Below are 20,483 nucleotides of genomic sequence, written 5' to 3'. Positions count from 1 at the left end.
TTGGTCTATCCATTTCATCTCTACTATGTCGAGAAAATTTTAGCTAGTGAAGACACTCGATTGAACAGAAACTCCATTGAACAGAAGGGAACAGGGAAAAAAGCACATGAAAATTAAGATTGGCATTTAGGAGAAAGTCCTTTATGTAGAAAGGGCGCATCACTTTAATTTTTATCAAATTCTTCTTTTACCTTTTCTCACTCATTGATCATATGGCCAGAGAAGAGATATCCTTGTCAAAGGAGCCTTTGTTCTCCCCTTTCGCTCTTTGTCACTCTTAGTAATGGATCTCTTAGCAGGGGGTTAATACAGAGTTTACTGTTTCTAAATGGTCCCCCTAAGACACAGTGAACAGAGGAGGACTAGTCATATGTGCATGCCCACACACACTAGTCCTTTATAGGAGCTTCAGGACATGGTACAATATCTTTTCCTTTTCCCCATTTTCAGAATTTCTTTTTTCTTTTCTTTCCTATTATTTGTGGCTATTGTGGAATAGCCCACTTATGAAGGCTCAAATTTAAAATTTCTATTCATTTGCGGGCAGGTTTGGAGCAAACCTGTAAATTGATTTGAAATTAAGTGGGAAGGAATTAAATCGGGCTTGATTCCTGGAATGACTTGAATATAGGATCTTCTGCTCTGAAATCATGAGAAACAACCAACTATGCAAAACGCTTATGCTACTAGGGAATGGTGTAACTATTCGATATCTAAGATTTTTGGAAGAAAACAGATGGTGCTTCCTCCCTTCCACAAAAAAAATAAATTCAACTCAATCACCAAAACAAAGCGAGTAGCTGAGAAAATTCCACATAGGCATTGCGAGCATGATTAATTAGCGAATGGTGAAACCAATTACTATTCTTTCTGATTTTTGAAAACAGGTGGTGCTCTTTCTGTTTAATGGAAACTAAAGTTTCCACTCATCGGCAAAACTAAACAAAGAGCTGAGGTTTTCTCCATAGGCATTCCTCCCATGCTTTTCCCTTTGCAAGTATCTAGCTTTATTACAGAAAAATGGAACTTAACATAATGCAATTAAGCTCCTGTAGTCAAAAGAACGCCATGCCTAGGTACCAAAGATGCCAGATGAATTGCTAATGCTCAAGTACAAGTGTCACTATCCTTCAACTAGTATTTGTGTGGAATAGGTTCTGATTTTCTTTAGTGATTTGCTTTTCTGTGGAATTTGTTGTTCCCTTGGATGTACAAAGATGACCACTCTTATCTCATCTCCTTTGCTTCCAGAGACTTGCTACTGAAGCACAGTGTTTTTTCTTTCTTGTTTCTTTTGCAAAAATAAATAGAAATAGAGACCTTTTCAGTAGCTGTCAAATGACTAAGCAAGAAGTAGGCACCTATCATGGTCTCAAAAGCAGACACTGTGCTGCTGGGAGTCCTGATGGAAGTAAATGGCTGACTTCTGAAAAAATTGAAGCTTTTTTTTGCTTCTGTAAGTGCTTATGACAGCAGAAATGTGGCATTGTTATGCCTGCACCCATGGATACCCAAATTGAGACTGATGCAACCAATTGTTAAAAACAGTAAATTGGAGTGTGACAGAGGAAATAAAAAAGCAATAATTATGGTTGTTTACATGCCAAATTAGACAATTGAGTTACAGAAACAATGGAAGTACTAAAATAAGAAGAGGGGAGGCGACGGTGAAACAAGATTTATTCTATGAAAAATCTATGAGCCCTATATACACGAACAAAAATCTACGATAACACACACACGCACACGCACAGAGCGAAAAGAGTATCAGAAGACGCCTTCTTATTTATTGAAAGCAGTTTCGAATCGAAAATTCTGTTGAAGAAGTTGCTGTTATAGGTCTCTCTCCGAAGCAAATCATAACTGTATCAATCATCTAAATTTGATCGAACGAGGTGGAAACTCTGTGGAAGTCCTTACCATACATATCTCCATGCTGCAGCTGCTGATTCTGGTGGCAACTGCTGAATCCAGTTATCGAGAATTGGCTCTCTTCCTTGATGTTTCCGTAAAAGCCGTGGGCTTGGCTCTGGATTTGGCTTTGGATATTTGTCGGCATAGGGATTATACCATTAAGGTATTCGGACCATTTGAGGTCCTCTGGTTCTCCTACTATATGCATTTGATCTTCTTTGTTGGGCACCAGATCTGACCACGGAAAGATGCCGCTGTCGTAGAGATAGCTACTACTCTGCAACTCGTGAATATTACTACTGTTTCCGCTGCTCGCGCTGTTGTTACCTGAATTACCAGCCTCCAAGTACTGGAAATCTTGTAAAGTTTTTTCTTGTGGGAGATGCATCATAGACTTGAATGCGACTGAATTTGCGAAGATCGAGCTCGAGAGAGTTGGGGCCATGTTGGGTACCGTATTGCAGCCGAATTCAGCGCTTCCGTCAAATAATCGACAATTCTGGTTAAACCAGAGAGGTAGATTTTGGTTCATAGACAACCCGATCGAAGCCGTCTGACTTGCGACGCAGTCGAGAAAGAGCTCTTTCGCCGGCGCCATCGAATTCTTCGGCCTCGACTTCTCTATATGGTTTGTGTTCTCCACAGACATCAACGTCGGAGCCGCGTCGGGAATTGCAGGGCTTAAGTGCGCCACGGCCGGCCCGGCAAGCTTCGTTTCGCCGGACGTCGAGGTCTTCTCGCTGTTCGTGGGGGCTATGTCGTCGTTTCCCTCGGTCTCGGCGATCGGCTTGTGGGTGTTGGGATCAATGCCTCTCTGCCTCAGCTTCTTTTTAATGCTTGAATTCCAGAAGTTCTTTATCTCATTATCTGTCCTCCCCGGCAATTGTGCAGCAATCTGAGACCACCTGAGGAGAGGGAAAAATAATAATAATAATAATAATCATCAGCTTTTTGAAGTTTTAAACAGGCTGTTGGAATTTTGAGGAGTTCAAAGCTAAATTTGGAAAAATAGTGAGGAGTACCTGTTTCCTAGCACTGCATGGAGTTCAATGATGAGGTTTTCTTCCTGCTGTGAGAATGAGCCCCTCTTCAAGTCAGGCCTCAGGTAATTAATCCACCTAAGCCTACAGCTTTTCCCACACCTCTGTAGACCTGAATTATGTTGCTTTACCTCAAAATTAGTTTCCTTTTTTTTTTTGTTTTTTTCCTTTGTTTCCCAATTTCATGTTATGATGATACATTGATAATTATGGTTTTTGGGAGGGGGTAAAGATTGGAGAATATGAGTTGCATTACCTGCTAGTTTTGGCACAGAGCTCCAGCAACCATGGCCATACTTTGTGATGTGCTTTAGGAGCTTCTCATCCTCTTCTGGTGACCAGAGCCCTTTCCTCAGCTTCTGCTTGTAGCAGCAGGAGTGCCTCCCCATCTCAATTGTGGCCCAGGTGCAATGCTACCTATCTCTTACTGGAGATAGAGAGTAGAGAGAGAGTATAGAAATAGAGAGAGAGAGAGAGAGAATTGTTTGTCAAATTAGTGTGACTGAAGGAGGCACCACAATGAAGGGGAATAGTATGGTATGTTGGTTTGAGGAAGGGTGAGGAAGAAGGACTGCACTGGGAAGAGTGCCAGCTCTGATTGGGGGAAAAGGAAAAAAAAAAGAAAGGGAATGGGGAATGCTCTAATGAATGTTTGGGAAAGAGATTGTGGGAGGCTGAGACAATGAAGTTGTTAGCTCCAAAGGAGGGCTTAGTTTGGGGGAAATTGAGGTTAGAGCTAAAAAGGAGATGAAGAAGGTCATATTCATATGGGTTTCTGATTGGAATTTGGGCTTTCTTAAATCTTTCTTCTNTTTTTTTTTTTTCTCTTCTCCTGTTTATGTGGTGGGGATGGGGTGATTAATAATCCAACTTGGATGTCTTATCACTCTGTTAGAATTAGTGTTTGGTGCTTTAATGGTGGGGGCAACCATTGCTGATAAATTAATTGAGAAGGTTTAGGATGTTTGCTGTCAAAAAAAAAGAAGAGCACTTTTAGACACAGGAGAGTGAAAAAGTAAAATACAATCCAAGGTATCAAACAAACAAAAGAGGAAAGCCCCAGCCCCCTCTGAATGGATGAGTTCTATCTGTATTGGACTTTCATGCAATCCATTTCCAATCCTTCCTTTTCCTTTTCCCTGTAATGCCTATCACCAAGTCCTCATATTGAAGGTCCACAGATTCTACAGCATGAGAGAGAGAGAGAGAGAGAGAGAGAGAGAGAGAGAGAGAGGAAAAAAAAAAAGGGGTTAAAAAGGTCCTTTCATGGCCAGGGACACTCATTATTTGGATAGGAGTTTACCAGAATAGTATAATATTTTGAACACTGTCCTTGTTATTCTGCTTTGTAAAGGAATAAGACCAAAGAAAAGGGTAGTCCTACACCCAGTCTCAATTCCCACATAAATCTCTTCTGTCAGAGATAAAACAGGGACCCTTCTACTGCTCTCTGGGCAGATCCCCAATACCATGATCATCTTGGAGCTTCCCCTCATAAATCATTATGCAACACTCACCTTCAAAAGCACCCCAAATGCGTGCGCGACAGCTGGTGATTAATTTAGCTCTCCAAATTTTTCGAGCACGGCGTGCGATAGCACGCCTGCTCTGATAAGTTTTAACCGGTTTACAGTTTGTCGCGCGTGTGCAGGGCCGGCTCATCAAGAATACTTTCGGGTGTGTGTGTTTCGAGGTGCGCGGAGCATTGCTCTCTCATCATTGGTTTTTGGAAAGGAGAGGTGAGTCATGCATCTTTCTACTGTAGGGAGCATCTTCCTCTATTTCAGAAGGAGCCACTGCTGTAATTAACTTGGGCACTTCCTTGGGGATTTGGTATTTCCCTTTCTAAGACCATGTGGTTACCATGCAATATATATATATACATATATATATATACACCAGCCTAGCTCTCTCTCTCTCTCTATATATATATATATATATATGTATGTATGTATGTATGTATAGTAGCTATTCTTAATGTGATTATGGTATAAATGTGGGAACAACTTGGTAAGTGAGAACTGTGCTAATTAGGGTAGCACCTTAATTACATTGCTTAGAATATAAACAAATTCATTAAGAAATGGTCTATGCTGTTGCATTTTTCTCTTTGAGTACTGTAGATGAATTTTCTATTACACAGGTAAAATTAAACACCCATGCAGGGTCCTTTTTAAATCAGTAACAAGAGCTCAGTAAGAGCTCCATGAGTTGTTTTTTTTTTTTTTTTTTTTTTTTTTTTTTTTTTTTTTNGAACAACTTGGTAAGTGAGAACTGTGCTAATTAGGGTAGCACCTTAATTACATTGCTTAGAATATAAACAAATTCATTAAGAAATGGTCTATGCTGTTTTTTTTTTTTTTTTTTTTTTTTTTTTTTTTTTTTTTTACCCTTCTTTATGTGTGTTATTATTTTTATTGAAATTTTTAAGATCCTTTTAGACAACAATATCTACCATATCCTGAGGTGATAAAATAATGCATGAGGTGTAAACAGTATCTTTGCAATTAAACTCATTTCAAATCAATGATTAGATATGTTCAATAACATATGATTGGAGCCATGTGATCCTAATTGATTCTTGATTAAACAATTAGGGTGGAAAAGTTAAATTAATTTAAATTAAATCAAAACAAAATAAAAAGCTTATCACTACAAGACACTGAGCAATTAAGAGATTCTGACCATTTTTAATTTTTTGCTTGATTACTATTGCACTGGGCCCCTCTTTTTTAAAAGCCATTTCTTTTTTAGCCCTCATATTCAAGCCACTCCACAACACACACACACACACACACACACACACACACACACACATTTTTTTTCCATATTTATATTATATTTATGTATATATATATATATCCTTGCTGTTTCCAGCTTATGTGAGGACCCCTACAGCACTAACCTGTCCATGAGGCGTGACAAAACAAAGGATATATCAACATAAAACTTTGATTTATCGAAAAATGTAGAATATTCCTAGAGAGTTTGGAAGCACAAGAAACCAGAAATTAAGGTGAATTATTATTATTATTTTTCATTTTTTTTTTCTTTTATCAACAATTGTGAACACCTCAACTATGGCTCACATACAACTAATCCCCCCATGTAGTTTAAATTTAATGATTTTACCCATTATTTAGTAAATAAAAATGCAATAATTAATACTAGTCACTATATATTAAACTATTAATCATAAAAAAATTCTCAACTTAACTGAGTACACTAACTTGAGTTAAAAAAAAAAGGAAAAAAAGTTAAGGGGGTATATGAGAGAGAGAGAGAGAGAGGACAAAACAACTATACAACAAAGGCAAGCTTACTAAAAGACTACAATGCCCATAATTTTTTTTCTTTTTTTTTTAAATAATTAGATAATAAATTAGCACAAGGGTTAGCTAACTCAAGTAAGGTTCACCAATTCGAGCCAACTCGGTCGATCAATCGAGCTCAAGTTCAAAGATAAAAGTGCTTCTTATAATTAATTTCAATATGCTAATTAGGTAATTAAGAACTTTCCCTTCTAATTTCTATATTAGAAGCATACATATATATGTATGAAGGTGGTCATCATGAGTGATTAACATTAGTAGGGTAATTATCCTTGTTAAACCCCTATATATAATCTCCATTAGTGCCATATAATATGGGCCTGTTGTATCACAATCACATGCTTCATTGCATTAAAGATCATAAATATTTGCTAAGTGTCATTATCTTCATGATGTTACATATCATCTAAACCTGTCGGTGCGTCGATCGTTATTCACTGCTTATATCTTGCATGCATGTTATTTTGATTCCAAAAATGAATTCCTTCAGATTTCGGGTCTCTATTATCGACTGCGTCATGAAATCTTTACATCGAGTTGTTTTCATGCAGCGAAACGATAGATCGAGCAAACCTTTTCAGAATCGAAAAGTTTCGATCATGCTTATAAATTTCTCGATGGCACCTCAAGATGTTACATCTTACCTAGAGTTCTGACCTTTTTTTTGTATTTGCTTATTAGTTATTTTAATGATAACACGACAATAACTCCTATTTCGGGCTTATTTGGATATCAGAATAAGTTAGCTGGTAATAACCTGCACAATTTGAATATTTTTTCTTTGTGATTGCAATTTAGAAGTTTGGATTAATTCTTACTACCCATAAATCTTACGAATTCGTAATAACTTGTTATATTGGTCAAATAATTTCTATATATATATATATATATATATATATCCAAATTATAATCGATTTATAAGAGAGAACAATATTTGCACTGAAGAGTTTAATTTCCTCATGCTTTCCATATGTAGCTTTTGAAGATGTTTCACTCACCAAACTACAACTTGTAACCACATTTGTGTTAGCCATAACTCTAACAACTAATCCCCTTTTGCAATAGCCATTCACAAAAATAAAGAAAAGTCCAATTTCAAAATACAAGATGAAGCTAACAACTTTCTTTTAAAAGTAAATGAATCAACATTTTTAATTGCAAATCAAACAAATTATATATATATATCATTCACCAATAGCATAAGTACTGCTCGATCATGTACACCCTGTTTGTATGCATATTAGAATATCTTGTTTGACACGCCTCTTCTTGCTTATTCAAAATGGCACGTAACAGTAGTGTAACAGTCGATTTTTGAGAGGCCTAAAAAGACGTAAATGTTATATATATATATATATATATATATATATATATATATATATATATATATATATATATATATATATATATATGCTTTTTTTTTTGTTTGTTTTTTAAGAACCATATCTACTGTAAACCCTTTGTTGATTTGGAATACGCAAGTAGGGGTCCACCCACTTCTCATCCCAAAGGATGGTTTTCCAAAGAAAAAAAAAAGAAAAAAGAAGAGAGAGAGAGAGAGAGAGCAAAAATATAGATAAAAGGTAATTAATAAGGATAAAACAACCGTAATTTTTCAAAACAAGGTAAATGATCATCTTCTTAGGAAAAATAGGACTAATTAATCATTACAGGAAATAATTAAACATATTACACAAGAAAAAATGCTACGCCTTTTGAATCACATATCATATGCGTAAAAATGAAAAGTTTTTCATTAGCTAAAACGATGAGAGACCTACATCATTCATCCTTGTCTACGCGAGTCTCATGACAACCTCTTTCTTAAATCGCCTAGATACTATAATTTTACGTATACCTAGTTGCATGTGGGCATAGCAAAATTCATTACATAATACGTATCATTCTCCTACTAACAAAGGTTTTCACCAATTAATTAAACTCAATTAATAATTAATAATTAAACTACCAATTATTTTATATAAGCTTAAGCTACTAAAAACTCAGAATCCCCTCTCTATATAATGACATATTAAATCATATAAAATAAACATTATTTTTTAAAAAAATTTAAATTATTAAAAAATAATATTTTTAATATTTACGTTCACCACATGTATATATATATGAACGGCCACCGCCGACAGATAAGAAAAGGAAACACCTTTATTTGATCCAGATCGAAAAAAGAAGCATGCATGCATGCACGCACCTTTCAACCTCATTTTCACCTCACTTTCTCCTCCCTTCATTATTGCGTTGATTAATGAATGATAACACACACACACACACACACACACACACACACAAACACACACAAACTAAAAAAAAAAAAGATTATTGGATTTAATTTGCAATTTTTTCAAGCCTTTTGATGATGTTTGTCAAAGAAACACATAATTTTACACGCGAAAAGCACCGTTCCACATTAATTAATTATAAAATTAGAAAGAATATATATATATATATATATATATATATACACACACACATATTTTGCTTTGTTTGTTTTTCCATGTGAACTGGATATTGTCACTTGGACATAATTGCCTATTGACTAATTAATTTCACAATTTTTATGACCCTAGCATTTTATGCTTCCGTAGTGCTTAAATATTTAATGTTTTTTTTTCACAAAATGAGTATCATTGCTACATTGACCTTAGATTCTTTAAAAGGGTTAATTAGTTGCATCATTGCTCCCCAAATTAAACTTTACTAAATTTTGCTTTTTATTTTCTTGTTTTGGCAATCAAAGCACCAACCTTTAGAATTACTTATAGCACTGATCTTTAACTTTTCACATTCTTTTATTTTCTTTTACTGTGGTCCTTGATCTCTTCCACTGTATATGCCTGCGCGCATCCATCAATCATGTCAAGTCTAATCTTAATCAGTGTTGTCATCGACACCTACGACCATAATGACCTCACACACGATGCCTGCTGTTAATCTTAGAGCATCAAGGTTTCTTTTTTTTTTTTTTTTGAGAGATAGGTAGCACGCTATCCGTTTCGTTTATTTCATTTAGAAATAAACTTAACTAAAAATGTGAATCAACTAGGATTCGAACTTGAGTCTCGAGTATCAATCACCAAGCACTTTGTCACTTGCTCTAGGAATAGTTTACTGAATTAGATGCTACCAAGCTTTTCTAAAAACTTTAAAAAGTTGATGTCGGAATCCACAAACGACTACTAGATTATGATCATGATCAATATGAGTAGGCAGGACTTTATTGGATTCGCACATGTCCTATTCCATCAAGATTAATTAGAATTTGGATAATTGAGACATAACTGAAACAAAATGTATAGATTAAACATGAACATAATAGCAAAAGAAAAAGTTAGGGACCAAAAAGTAAAAAAAAAGGTTAATTAGGAACCAATAATGCATTCAACCTACAATTATTGTCGGTGAGCTTATATTGGAGCTCAGAATTGGTTCTGATTCCATATTATGTAAATAACCAATTTGATAGGAAATGATTTAGAAAAAAATTTAATAAGAAACCATAGTAAATCTACAGAAGTGATGTAACTACCTTTGACAAAACCAAATAAAAAGAGATATTTGGTGACATTATATATATATAAATAAATAAGTCCCCATATAAGTCAAACAATATGTGAGGTTTTGTGTGGCATTAAATTACATGCCTTTGCGTGCTTGTGAAGCTCACATAGGCAAATATTCCATGCAAGGTTGTGAATGGAATCAATGACAACTAAGCTTAGTTAATTAAGATAGCATCTTAATTAATATTTTAACTAATGCAATTCTTTAATTTAACTATCGCTTCATTTATTTTTTTAGAAATGAATTTAGCTGAAAATATGAAACAATTAGGCTTCAAATTTGAAATCTAGGTACTAACTACTGATCAGTCTTTTACCACTTGCGTTAGGACTGCCGATAGCGCCCTTCTATCATTCTCTCCCTCCCTATATGCACATGATTTATATACTCATATTATAATCCTTTTTTATTGAATATAAGCATTAAAAATACTGTTCTTTCTAGCAACTTAAGCTTTTAGAGAAATCGGTTGTTTCGTATTATTTAATAGGGCATCAAAATTGAAGGTCATGAGAATTTAAACCCTAATATAAATATAAAAAATACTATCTTATGATAACTTGAGCTTTTCAAAAAATCAGTTATTTTATATATATTATTGAACCCCTTTATCTCTCTCTCTCTCTCTCTACATTTACAAGATATATTTTAATATTGCCCTCGCCCTCTTTCTTGTCTCCTTGCGTGTGCAAATTAATATTATCATGAGGCCTCCCCCTCAACTTTAGCATTGTTCCATATATCAAACTAAAATTTAGAAAACATGTTGCATCAAATTAATATAAAAAAATAGGTACATGCAAAAAAGATTTTCTATGGACCTAATCATATGGAGGCACATGGCTTTGTAGCAAAGTCAAGCACCAAAAGTATGCCGTTATTAACGCTCATGTCATGCACTCGTAAGGGCAAAAATTATACGAATAGCATGTTAATTAATTACTTCTTTTCAATGTCCAATAAAATAAAAATAAAGTAAAAAAGAAATCGAAAAAATAAAGTTGAAATGTGCATATATGTTTCAAAATAAGGAGAAAAATAAAGTTAAAATGTATAATTAAATAAGCCTCAAATAAAGTTAAAAAACAACTATTTATAGATAATGATAAATTAGCTAGCTAGGGATTATGTAACAATTTGTTAAATTAATATTTCGAATCTAATTGCTTACTTTATTCAAAAGATAAAATAAACCTAGATGTGCATGATTATATGTAGACCATTACCTCCCACGATCGTTTCTTAATTTTAATTAGCTGATATATCGATCGAGGCGTTGGACGAAAATTGTATATGAAAGCTTAATTATAGGTGAAAATGGACCAAATAATTAATATTATGTACCTTTAATACATCATTAGGTACGTAAACTTAATTAGGAGATTTATTTAATTGGATAGTAATAGTAATAATAATAAAAACAATAATAATAATAATAATAATAATTAAAAAAACAGGGTACGTGTCGATGCATGTCGTGATCATGGTACTAATTAATGGCGATAGCTGGAAAACATTGTGTATTGAATTGACCTCAACAAAAATATCGGCCTCAGTGTCACTATTTGCCACGTGTCCTGAGCCAAAAATTGAAATAGTAAAACTATTGTCACCAATATATTCCAAAACAGTGTTTAACCTTAATTATCTTTCAATTAATTGTGGGGATAAATAACGTGGAATTTCTTAAGATGGTACATATTATTAATTGCATGGAATTAATTCTGGTTGGGCTAATTACTTAAGAAAGAGCTGAGCTACTCGTACATCTATATTTCTTACAGCCTAAGCTTTTTATGGTCCCAATTTTTAGTTTATACTTATATCTTTTTTATATTTCAAACTTATAATGAGTTTTTAAATTCTTTCATGATATATAGAGCGTAAGATATACAGCTTATAATAAAATGTACACGCAATACATTTTTATTTATGAAGATATACATATATAGGAAAAAGAAGAAAAAAAAGGAAATAATGTAAGTACGAGGATTAAGTGATTTATGAGATACCAGGTTATGAAACAAGATTAATTTAATAGAAGAACCAAGAAATAATCTTAATATATACATGAAAAGAAAGAAATATAAGAGAGAGAGAGAAGAGAAATTATTGAATATAAATATTAAAAATACTATTTTCTGGTGGCTCAAAATTTTGGAGAATAATAGTGGTTTTACAAATTAATGTAACAAAAAAAATATCATAGCAGAATATAATCTTGAATTAGAATCCCGTCAACCTCTCAGCATTATTTAGTCTACTCCCACTTAATTCAAGTTCACGTCTCGTTCTTATCAAATTGTTTCAAGTCCAAGCGTGAGAAAAAACGTCGAATATATATAAATTTTGAAAATACCGTTATCTGATAGTTTAAGTAATTATTAACATTCTTTTCTAATAACTTTAAGTTTTCAGAGAACAATTTCACATGATATCAAAGCAGGAGATGCGAAGTTCAAATTACATCGAGCTTCTAGTCTCGTTTACTTTCCTCTCATTTAATTCAAAGTCACGCACATCTTGAAATTAATAAGTACATGCATTGGATATATGTAAAATCTTGGAAATTAACCATGCACATGCATGATTATTATTTCACATTATTTGGCATATATAAGAATTCCTCTTGGTAGCCCATAATAAAGGGGTAAATGGCCAACAAGAGGAACAAAACAACATGGCAGGACCCTCCCTTTAATTTGTCCCTAGGGTTTCAAAGGGTCCATAGGGAATTTGTTAGAAGAGAAGATTCTTTCAAGAGCCACACTGACACACACCCATGCAGGCCATGCATTAAGGTTATGTCCTCCACCATTTCCAAAGTACAAGGAAAAAGAAAAAAAAGGAAAAGGCCAAAAAAAAGAAAAAGAAAAAGAAAGAGACATGTACATAGCTAGAGAGCTAGCTCCTAGGTAGCAATAATGGAGGGGTGAATTAAGTAAAGGAGAGGGAAGGAATTCAAAAGGGCCATCCCATATGCCCATGCATGCATATATATATATATATATATATATATATATATATATATAGAGTCCGGCTACTATACTCTTATGAATATAGAGCCTCTTGTACTTATAAGTTTTTGACCGTTAGATCTACCCTTTAGTCATTTTCACCCGTTAGATTATACTATTCAACCAACCACCCACTCAACCCTAAGGGGGCCCACTATCAACCTAACCGTAACCACTTTCATTCTAAGCGTATATTTTTTCATCTGAACGGCTGAAAACTTATGAGTACAAAGGGCTCTATACTCATATAAGTATAGTAGCTTTATAATAAATTACTGATGTGAAAATCCAAAAATATAAATTTTTCTATTTAATTTCAAAAGTAGGTTGATCTATAACAGATTACGGGTGTGAAAATCCTATAAAAAATATTTTCCTATTTTATTTTAAAATATCTTTTTTAGATATTATCTATTTAATTTCAAAATATATTTTCTTTTTAAGATAACGGATTTTATTTTTCTATTTAATTTCAAAAATTTATTTCCTAACAGATTTTATTTTTCTATTTAATTTCAAAAGTAATTTTTGCATTAGAGATTATTGTTAATTATTTATCATTTAAAGCATATATTTCTTAATAGCGTGATTTATTATTTTAAATTTTTTAGATACATATTTGGCAATCATATAAAATATGGCCTAAAATTAAAAAATAATTTAAAAAAATTATAACTTTTTCTAATAATTATTACGTCCATTTGCACGTATATTTTACTAGTATATATATATATATATTTATATATAGCTATGATCAGTTTAATTAATATAGGCCCTCATGATCTCTCAAGAGAAAACTTTAGAACTTCATCATTGGACTCACTGTAGGTTAGTTTAATTCCTCTGTACATGCATGCTCCAGTTCATGCACCATGTACGTACAGTACCCTCCTTAATTAGAAATTAATTATATTTATAGCTGCTGCTGCTGCAGTTATTTTCACTACAACGTTAATTTGGTATGTTGAATTAATATACAAATCTACAAAAAAATATATATATCATTCTTTAATAAAGCTCATGAAGATAATTAAATAATTATTTTATAAATATCAGAATGAAAGATTCTGACCGGTTCGAGTTTTGCTAGACTTTTACATTATTTAACATAGTAAATTCGAAAAGATAAACATCTTTTTAGTTTTAATTATAGTAGACTTTCATTAATTTTACTTTTTTTTGACAAATATGCAAAGCTAAAAGCGCGATAATAATTAAAGTGCTATACTTTTTAAACTACATAACATTAAAAATACTTATCGCCCTTTACTATTTTATAGTTTATAAAGCTAATTTTTCACCCTGTAATTCAAAAAACATGTACTTAATAATCCTGTGATTTTATCTCTAATTTTATTCAAAAAAGCTAGCTACTATTAAATAAGATAGCAAAATAAATTTTTTGATACAGACAGAATAATTAAATATAACTTTTTAAACCACAGGGGTCGGGGGAGCAAAGTAAATATTAGTTAAATTACAAAGTAGTTAAGTGTAAGTTTATATGGTGGTAGAGTAAAAATAAGCTAAACTGTAGTTAAGTACAAATTAAAGTTTACTCAAAAAGGAAAAGAAAAAAGATAATAAATGGTTTAAATTGCAGTTTCGGAATAGTACAGGGACTCTTAAGAAAAGAACAAAAGGCGCCAACCCGCACGTGAGCCCGCGCTGTCGCACGTGGGTCCCGCCGCCAATAAGACTGTGGGGCCCGCGCCTCGGTGGGTGACGTGGTCCATAAGCAACGCTTTACCTGCGAAAACTCGCCACGTGGCGGAAGGAAACCACCACCGCGAATCTCGGATAAAATCGTACGGTCGAAGAGCGATGAGAAGAGGCGGCCGTTGAAAGTCAACGCGCTGCCACGTCGGATCGCGGGTCTCACGGGCGCCCGCCACGGTCGACTTTTTTGTCGCGTGGGCGTATAATCACGACCTACACCCGGTGCATGAGAACATCAGTAGACCGCGGTTTTAGCACCGTTGATTTTCCACGTGGCCGGTCACGAGTGGCATAGAAAACGAACGGGGTTCAGGGAATAATTACAAGGGGCTCGCTGGGCCGTGGACCCGACACCAGCACGACTCTTAAAGCAAAGATATATTCTTTGGTTGCTTACATTTTTTTTTTTTTTTCTCCCTCATGAATTGAAGTTAAAATCTTTTAATTGATTTGAAGGAGCATGATTGCACCTGTATATATAGGACATGGATCAAATTAAAACCTTTTCTAATTGATGAGTCGATCCCATGAACAATATTCAAGGGATCTTTAGCTTAGCATGAAAATGAAGCACTCGAAATCGCTAGTTAGAGAGCATTAACACAATAAAGATTAAGGTTAAAACCTCAATTAATCTTTCATCGTTTATTTCGCTTGTAATAATTCTAACTTGCACTCCAATATTCCACTTAAATATATTGCTTTGCTATTATGTCCTTCACTAAATGCGTGCGCTTCCTCCAACGTGTGGTAAATTTCTTTTGTCGTTAGTTTATCGACTAGAGACTTGCAATCACTTCTTAATTAGCATGGAATCAAATTGTTCGACATCAAAATATGTCCCTCTCATTCAACTCGAAATCATGACGACTCCTAGGATTAGGTCAACAACTTTTTCTGACATGACTCCCTTACGATGCACATCGACCAGGTTAATTCCGTCACGGTTTAAAACAAGCTGGAATAAGAAAAATAATGAACACAAATTAGAAAATTAAGCAGCGCCTCGACATGATGTTTTGGTTGGTTATTGAGTATCAGTGGTTGCGGATTCATGAAACGAATGAATCTCGAAGGAACCCCCAATAATACCTTGAATGATGTGATTGGGATCTCATATCACCACCTAATATATATAAAACCATCTCTTTCAAAGGGCTTAATGGACATGCCAGCTGCTTGTAAGAAGACCAACTAATTGAACATAATGACCAATGTTTACTCGATAATGATGTTTAGTCCACATCGCGCAACTGTTTAAAATCTTTTTAAGAACTAATTGGAAAGAGAGGGAGAGACATATGTATTTAATTATATCTAAGAACTTAATACATATCCAACAATGAACAAAAGGGGGATGTGCATCATATGAGGACACAGTTTCCATCTAACAATTAATCTTTGCCATCCAGTAAAATTAATATAATCTCATGAGGCTACCTTTCTCTCAAAAAAAAAAAAAAATCTCATGAGGGAAATAAATGATCACTTTTGTAGTGAGATTAATAGTTGAGATTTTAATTATACGCACGTTAATATAGATATTATGTACGGTTTCTAAGGACTAAATGCATCACAAAACAGGGTAGCTAGGTTGATAATACTACAAGCATCGTAGTACAACATTGCACTGAATTGAGAGTTTTTGCTGCTACTCAAAATAAAAAGTTGTTTCAGAAGTGAGACCAAACAGGAGACAAACTACTTTCTCAAGTTTATATATACATATAAATGATATATATATCTAATTAATGCATAGAAATTAAGCACTTGATCGACGATGGTTCTGAAAATTAATTTCTATTCGTCCAAATAGACAATATGGGGACATTTTCTATATCATGCTTAATACAACACTATTCTAGTGAAAGTTTTCATATGTATTTTGAACATCGATTAGAAAAAAAAATAAAAAAGAAAAGAAAAGAAAGAAAAAGAGAAAATAGACGCTAGTATATATGCAATACAAAAAGCATCCATTTAGCATACTCATACATGAAGTTGCTTTGGGCAAAGCAACAAAATTAACTTTATAGCAAAAGATATGTGTAACTCATCAAACTTAATTTGTATATTCAAGTTCATATATATAAATATATATATATATAGAGTTCGACTACTGTATTTTTATGAATGCAATCGCTTTCGTACTCATAAGTCGTTTTCGATGGTAGAGCTTCCGAATCGATGATCCATATCGTTAAACGTTATCTAGAGCATTCGAAACTTCTAGAAATTAAATTTTATAATTTTTTCACATCATTTACCTTACGATCAAAAGATTTCAAAATTGATAATTTTTAACAGCTGGTATGGAATACTTGCTAGTTTAATGGTATAAAAGAATCCGAATCGGTTGAATATTTGATAGAAAATTTTATTCACTATCTAAATAAAGATCAATAACTCCGATCTTTAATTAAAGGATCCGATCATCCTTTTTAGGATGTTGTTCGATTTTGATCGTTCATTTTATATCCGCTTGATAGACTTTACTATGATTTCGAAAAATTACGAAATTTATTTTTTAGAAGTTTCAAATACTTTAGATCATATTTAACGGAGTGGATTGTCGACTCGGAAGCTCTATCATCGAAAACAACTTATGAATACGAAGGGCTCTATACTCATAAGAGTGTAGTAGCCCTACTCTATATATATACTAGATCAACCCCTTTGATCATTTTTATCCATTAGATTATACTATTCAACCAACCACCCACTCAATCCTAGAGGACCACTATCATCTTAATTATACACCGGTTCATCCAAGGGTCAAAAATTTAATGCCACCGACATATAGCATTCCAGTTCAACTCTCTCTCTCTCTCTCTCTCTCTCTCTCTCTCTCTCTCTCTCTCTCTCTCTCTATATATACTATTTATATCTATATCTGTATATATAGTCTGTCTACTATAGCTATTGATATAGCTACGCAAGCACTTGGTGCTATCGATATATATATATCCGCCGTTAGATCTACCCTTTTGATCATTTTCACCCGTTAGATCATACTATTCAACCAACCACCCACTCAACCCTAGAAGGCCCACATCATCCTAACCGTACATTTCTTAATCCAATGGCCAAAAACTTGGTAGAACCAATTAATGACTTGTGCTATTAATAGTATATTAGCCTAGTTCTATATATCTATACTATATATAAAAGCACGTATTTCAAATTTTGGTTTGTCGACTGACCCATTTTTTGGTCTGTCAACTCTATATATATATATATATATATATATATATATATATATATATATATATATATATTAACAAATTTTACAGTAGTAAAAGATGCCCAAAAGTGCATATATGCTCAAAAATGAAAAATAGATCATAGCAATACAGCGTCCATTAATTTGGCACCACATGCATAAAATTATTGTTCCCCATTTTTAATGTTCTGTACGTAATAGGGTTCCGTTTCCGACGACTTATATGCACTGGCCAGTGCTATTCAAATTGCATTCATCAGAGAATAAAACAAACAATCAAGCTACAGCAATTGCATAAGTTATGCAATTTTGTCATGATAATGACATTTATATACATATTTTCAATTAAGGTTATTATATATATATATATATATGACTAGAATGATTCGCTTTCTCAGCTCGCACGGAAAGGGTGTGAAGATAATGTTGTTTTACCTTTTCATATATATATATATATATATATTCATGCAAAAGATGGGTAGGTGGAGACCAAAATGACCACATATATAATTAATTCCCAATTTAACCCTAACACATATATATATATATATATATATATATATATATATATANCACACATATATATATATATATATATATATATATATATATATATATATATATATATATATATATATATATATTAGTAGCAATATACATACATCTATATATGTTCAACTAATTAATTAAAATTAAAACCCGATCGATCGACCCTACATTTGATCTGAGTAGTCACATTTCTCCTGCACCCAACTTTGTTAGCTGAGTTTACTATTATCATTACTTTTCTTGAAAATAACCGAGATTCTGAAATAAAAGAACGCGCGTATATATATATATATATATATATATACACAACAATTTGATTGTGAAATAAAAGGACTTGTTATACTCCTTCTAGATACGTGCATAATTAAATATCTATCTATCTATCTATATATCTATAATATAGCATGGTTCAACTTATTGATAGCTAGATTCGCTATTTATCCGTAGAAATGTGGATAAACAGCAAATCGAGCAATTAATAAGTATTTTGATGTTTTTCCAAGCTTCACATTTTGTGCTAAAATGAAATAAGAGAAATTAAGATCGTAGAGCCGAAATGAAAGATATATAGCAACAGAAACAAGGTAATTAAGGGGCAAAAGAAAATGAGGATCAAAGAGAAATTAACAATTAATCAACCTCGTCGCCACCTTTTGCAATCACATTTCCTGTGTGATAATGTTGTTGTACTGTAAAGCAGTACGTACGTACATCATATGGAGCTAAACAAGGGCCACAATGTTGATATATATATATATGTTACGCGCATTAATCGCAACAATTGTTGAATTAATTGTTGAAAGGGGTATCATTTGGCATTTCTTAATCAAACTTTGACAAACAGTAAACTCATTAAGACCAAAGGGGCCCATTCAATTCGAGCTGTTATAGCATCAGCATCTGCCTCAAATATTAGGGTTAACGCAGAACAAAATTTTCGCTGCTATATAGAGTATAGTGTTGTTTAATACAGTGCTTCCCCGGTTATATATGCTATTTATTTTGAAGTAGATTAATTACAGAAACAACAAATTGGAGTTTTTGTGTTAGAGGCTTCAAATTGTTCCCTTAAGCAAACGAATTACCAAAACTTCGCTGCTGCTAAAAGCAAAAGCAAAAGCCGGTTCTAAAAAGCCGTAGTATCCTCTCCTCTTGTGAATGATGGAGACCAAGAGAACAGTAGCGCATGCACTGACAGAAGAGATAATTAATGAAACAAACTAATAAAAGCGATTAATCATACAAATCTACCCTTGTAACTAAGAGGGTTCAAAAGTAGACACTAAAGTTATAATTGTCCAAATGACTGATATAATAGGAAAGTATACAGTGGACTCAACTTCCCTTCATAAATGTGATGGAAATGGCTGCTACGTAAGCCCTACGTAACGCCCAACTAACCCTAAAAACTCCAATCACAATAATAATAAAGAAACAAAACTTAAACATGATGCTTCACCACTACCCAAATTTAATAATCTCCTTCACACGTAATTCTTGGTGAAACTTATATTAATTACGACAAAACATTATATACCTAACTATTTACGTACGATGAAAAAGGGAAAAAAGCCAAAAAAAAGAGGAGAAAATCTCTTCTTACGCCAGACCCTTTCGATGGCGAGACCTCATAAAGAGATGTCGGTGGCTCAAATTAAGTTTGGAAACGCCGAGTTCGTGTTAAAGTCGTTGCCGAGATATCTAATGATGCCGACTTTCTTATATTGGGCCCATTTGATTGGGCCGGGCCATCAAGATATTAGGCCTTATATGAAGTAGAACGAGAAGAAGGTTTTTTTTTTTTTACTATTTGGCTAAAATACAAAAAACTCTCTGTACATATCCATTTTTCCATTTTGCTCTCCGACTTTCAAAAATCTATATTTTACCCCCTCTAAATTTCAAGTTGATGCATTTTGCCTCCTCTTGTCAGGGTTCTGTTACTATTCTGTCAATTTCTTACAATTTATATTGAAAATATCCTTGAAAATAATAGAAATATATTTTTTTTTCTTATAGAAAATATAGGGGCAATTTGATTATTTCATTCTCTACATTAACACTGTAACCTTTTAAAAATATTTCTAAAATTTAAGGGGGCAACCGA

At 33.4% G+C, this 20,483-nt stretch overlaps 1 protein-coding gene and 2 long non-coding RNA genes across 4 annotated transcripts; 1 reads left to right on the top strand and 2 right to left on the bottom strand.

Annotated features, from left to right (window-relative positions):
- Nucleotides 1,539-3,529, bottom strand: LOC109719663 (transcription factor MYB86-like). The gene is made up of 3 exons (XM_020246445.1): nucleotides 3,211-3,529; nucleotides 2,937-3,066; nucleotides 1,539-2,819 (listed from the first exon to the last, which is right to left on the bottom strand). Exons 1-3 carry the CDS (start codon nucleotides 3,341-3,343, stop codon nucleotides 1,877-1,879), a joined length of 1,206 nt encoding a protein of 401 aa, XP_020102034.1. The 5' UTR covers nucleotides 3,344-3,529; the 3' UTR covers nucleotides 1,539-1,876.
- LOC109719665 lies at nucleotides 3,767-4,352 on the bottom strand. The gene is made up of 2 exons (XR_002218760.1): nucleotides 4,258-4,352; nucleotides 3,767-4,138 (listed from the first exon to the last, which is right to left on the bottom strand). It is a non-coding gene; the product is annotated as an uncharacterized LOC109719665 (long non-coding RNA).
- LOC109719664 lies at nucleotides 4,129-5,110 on the top strand. 2 transcript variants are annotated; one of them, XR_002218758.1, is made up of 2 exons: nucleotides 4,129-4,506; nucleotides 4,606-5,110. It is a non-coding gene; the product is annotated as an uncharacterized LOC109719664 (long non-coding RNA). The 2 variants fall into 2 exon arrangements; XR_002218759.1 differs by having other exon boundaries at nucleotides 4,588-5,110.

The sequence above is a fragment of the Ananas comosus genome, linkage group 13, assembly GCF_001540865.1.
Source record: "Ananas comosus cultivar F153 linkage group 13, ASM154086v1, whole genome shotgun sequence".
NCBI classification, from domain to species: Eukaryota; Viridiplantae; Streptophyta; class Magnoliopsida; order Poales; family Bromeliaceae; genus Ananas; species Ananas comosus.
Note: the sequence above shows the minus strand (reverse complement) of the source record. Positions and strands in the feature narration are given on the sequence as shown.

Bases quoted from the DNA above. Each gene is read 5' to 3' on its own strand.
- LOC109719663 (XM_020246445.1), bottom strand. From the start codon at position 3,343: ATGGGGAGGCACTCCTGCTGCTACAAGCAGAAGCTGAGGAAAGGGCTC. The intron at 3,067-3,210 runs GTAATGCAACTC...AACATAATTCAG, and splicing joins CTCTGTGCCAAAACTAGCAG to GTCTACAGAGGTGTGGGAAA. The intron at 2,820-2,936 runs GTACTCCTCACT...CCCTCTCCTCAG, and splicing joins CATGCAGTGCTAGGAAACAG to GTGGTCTCAGATTGCTGCAC.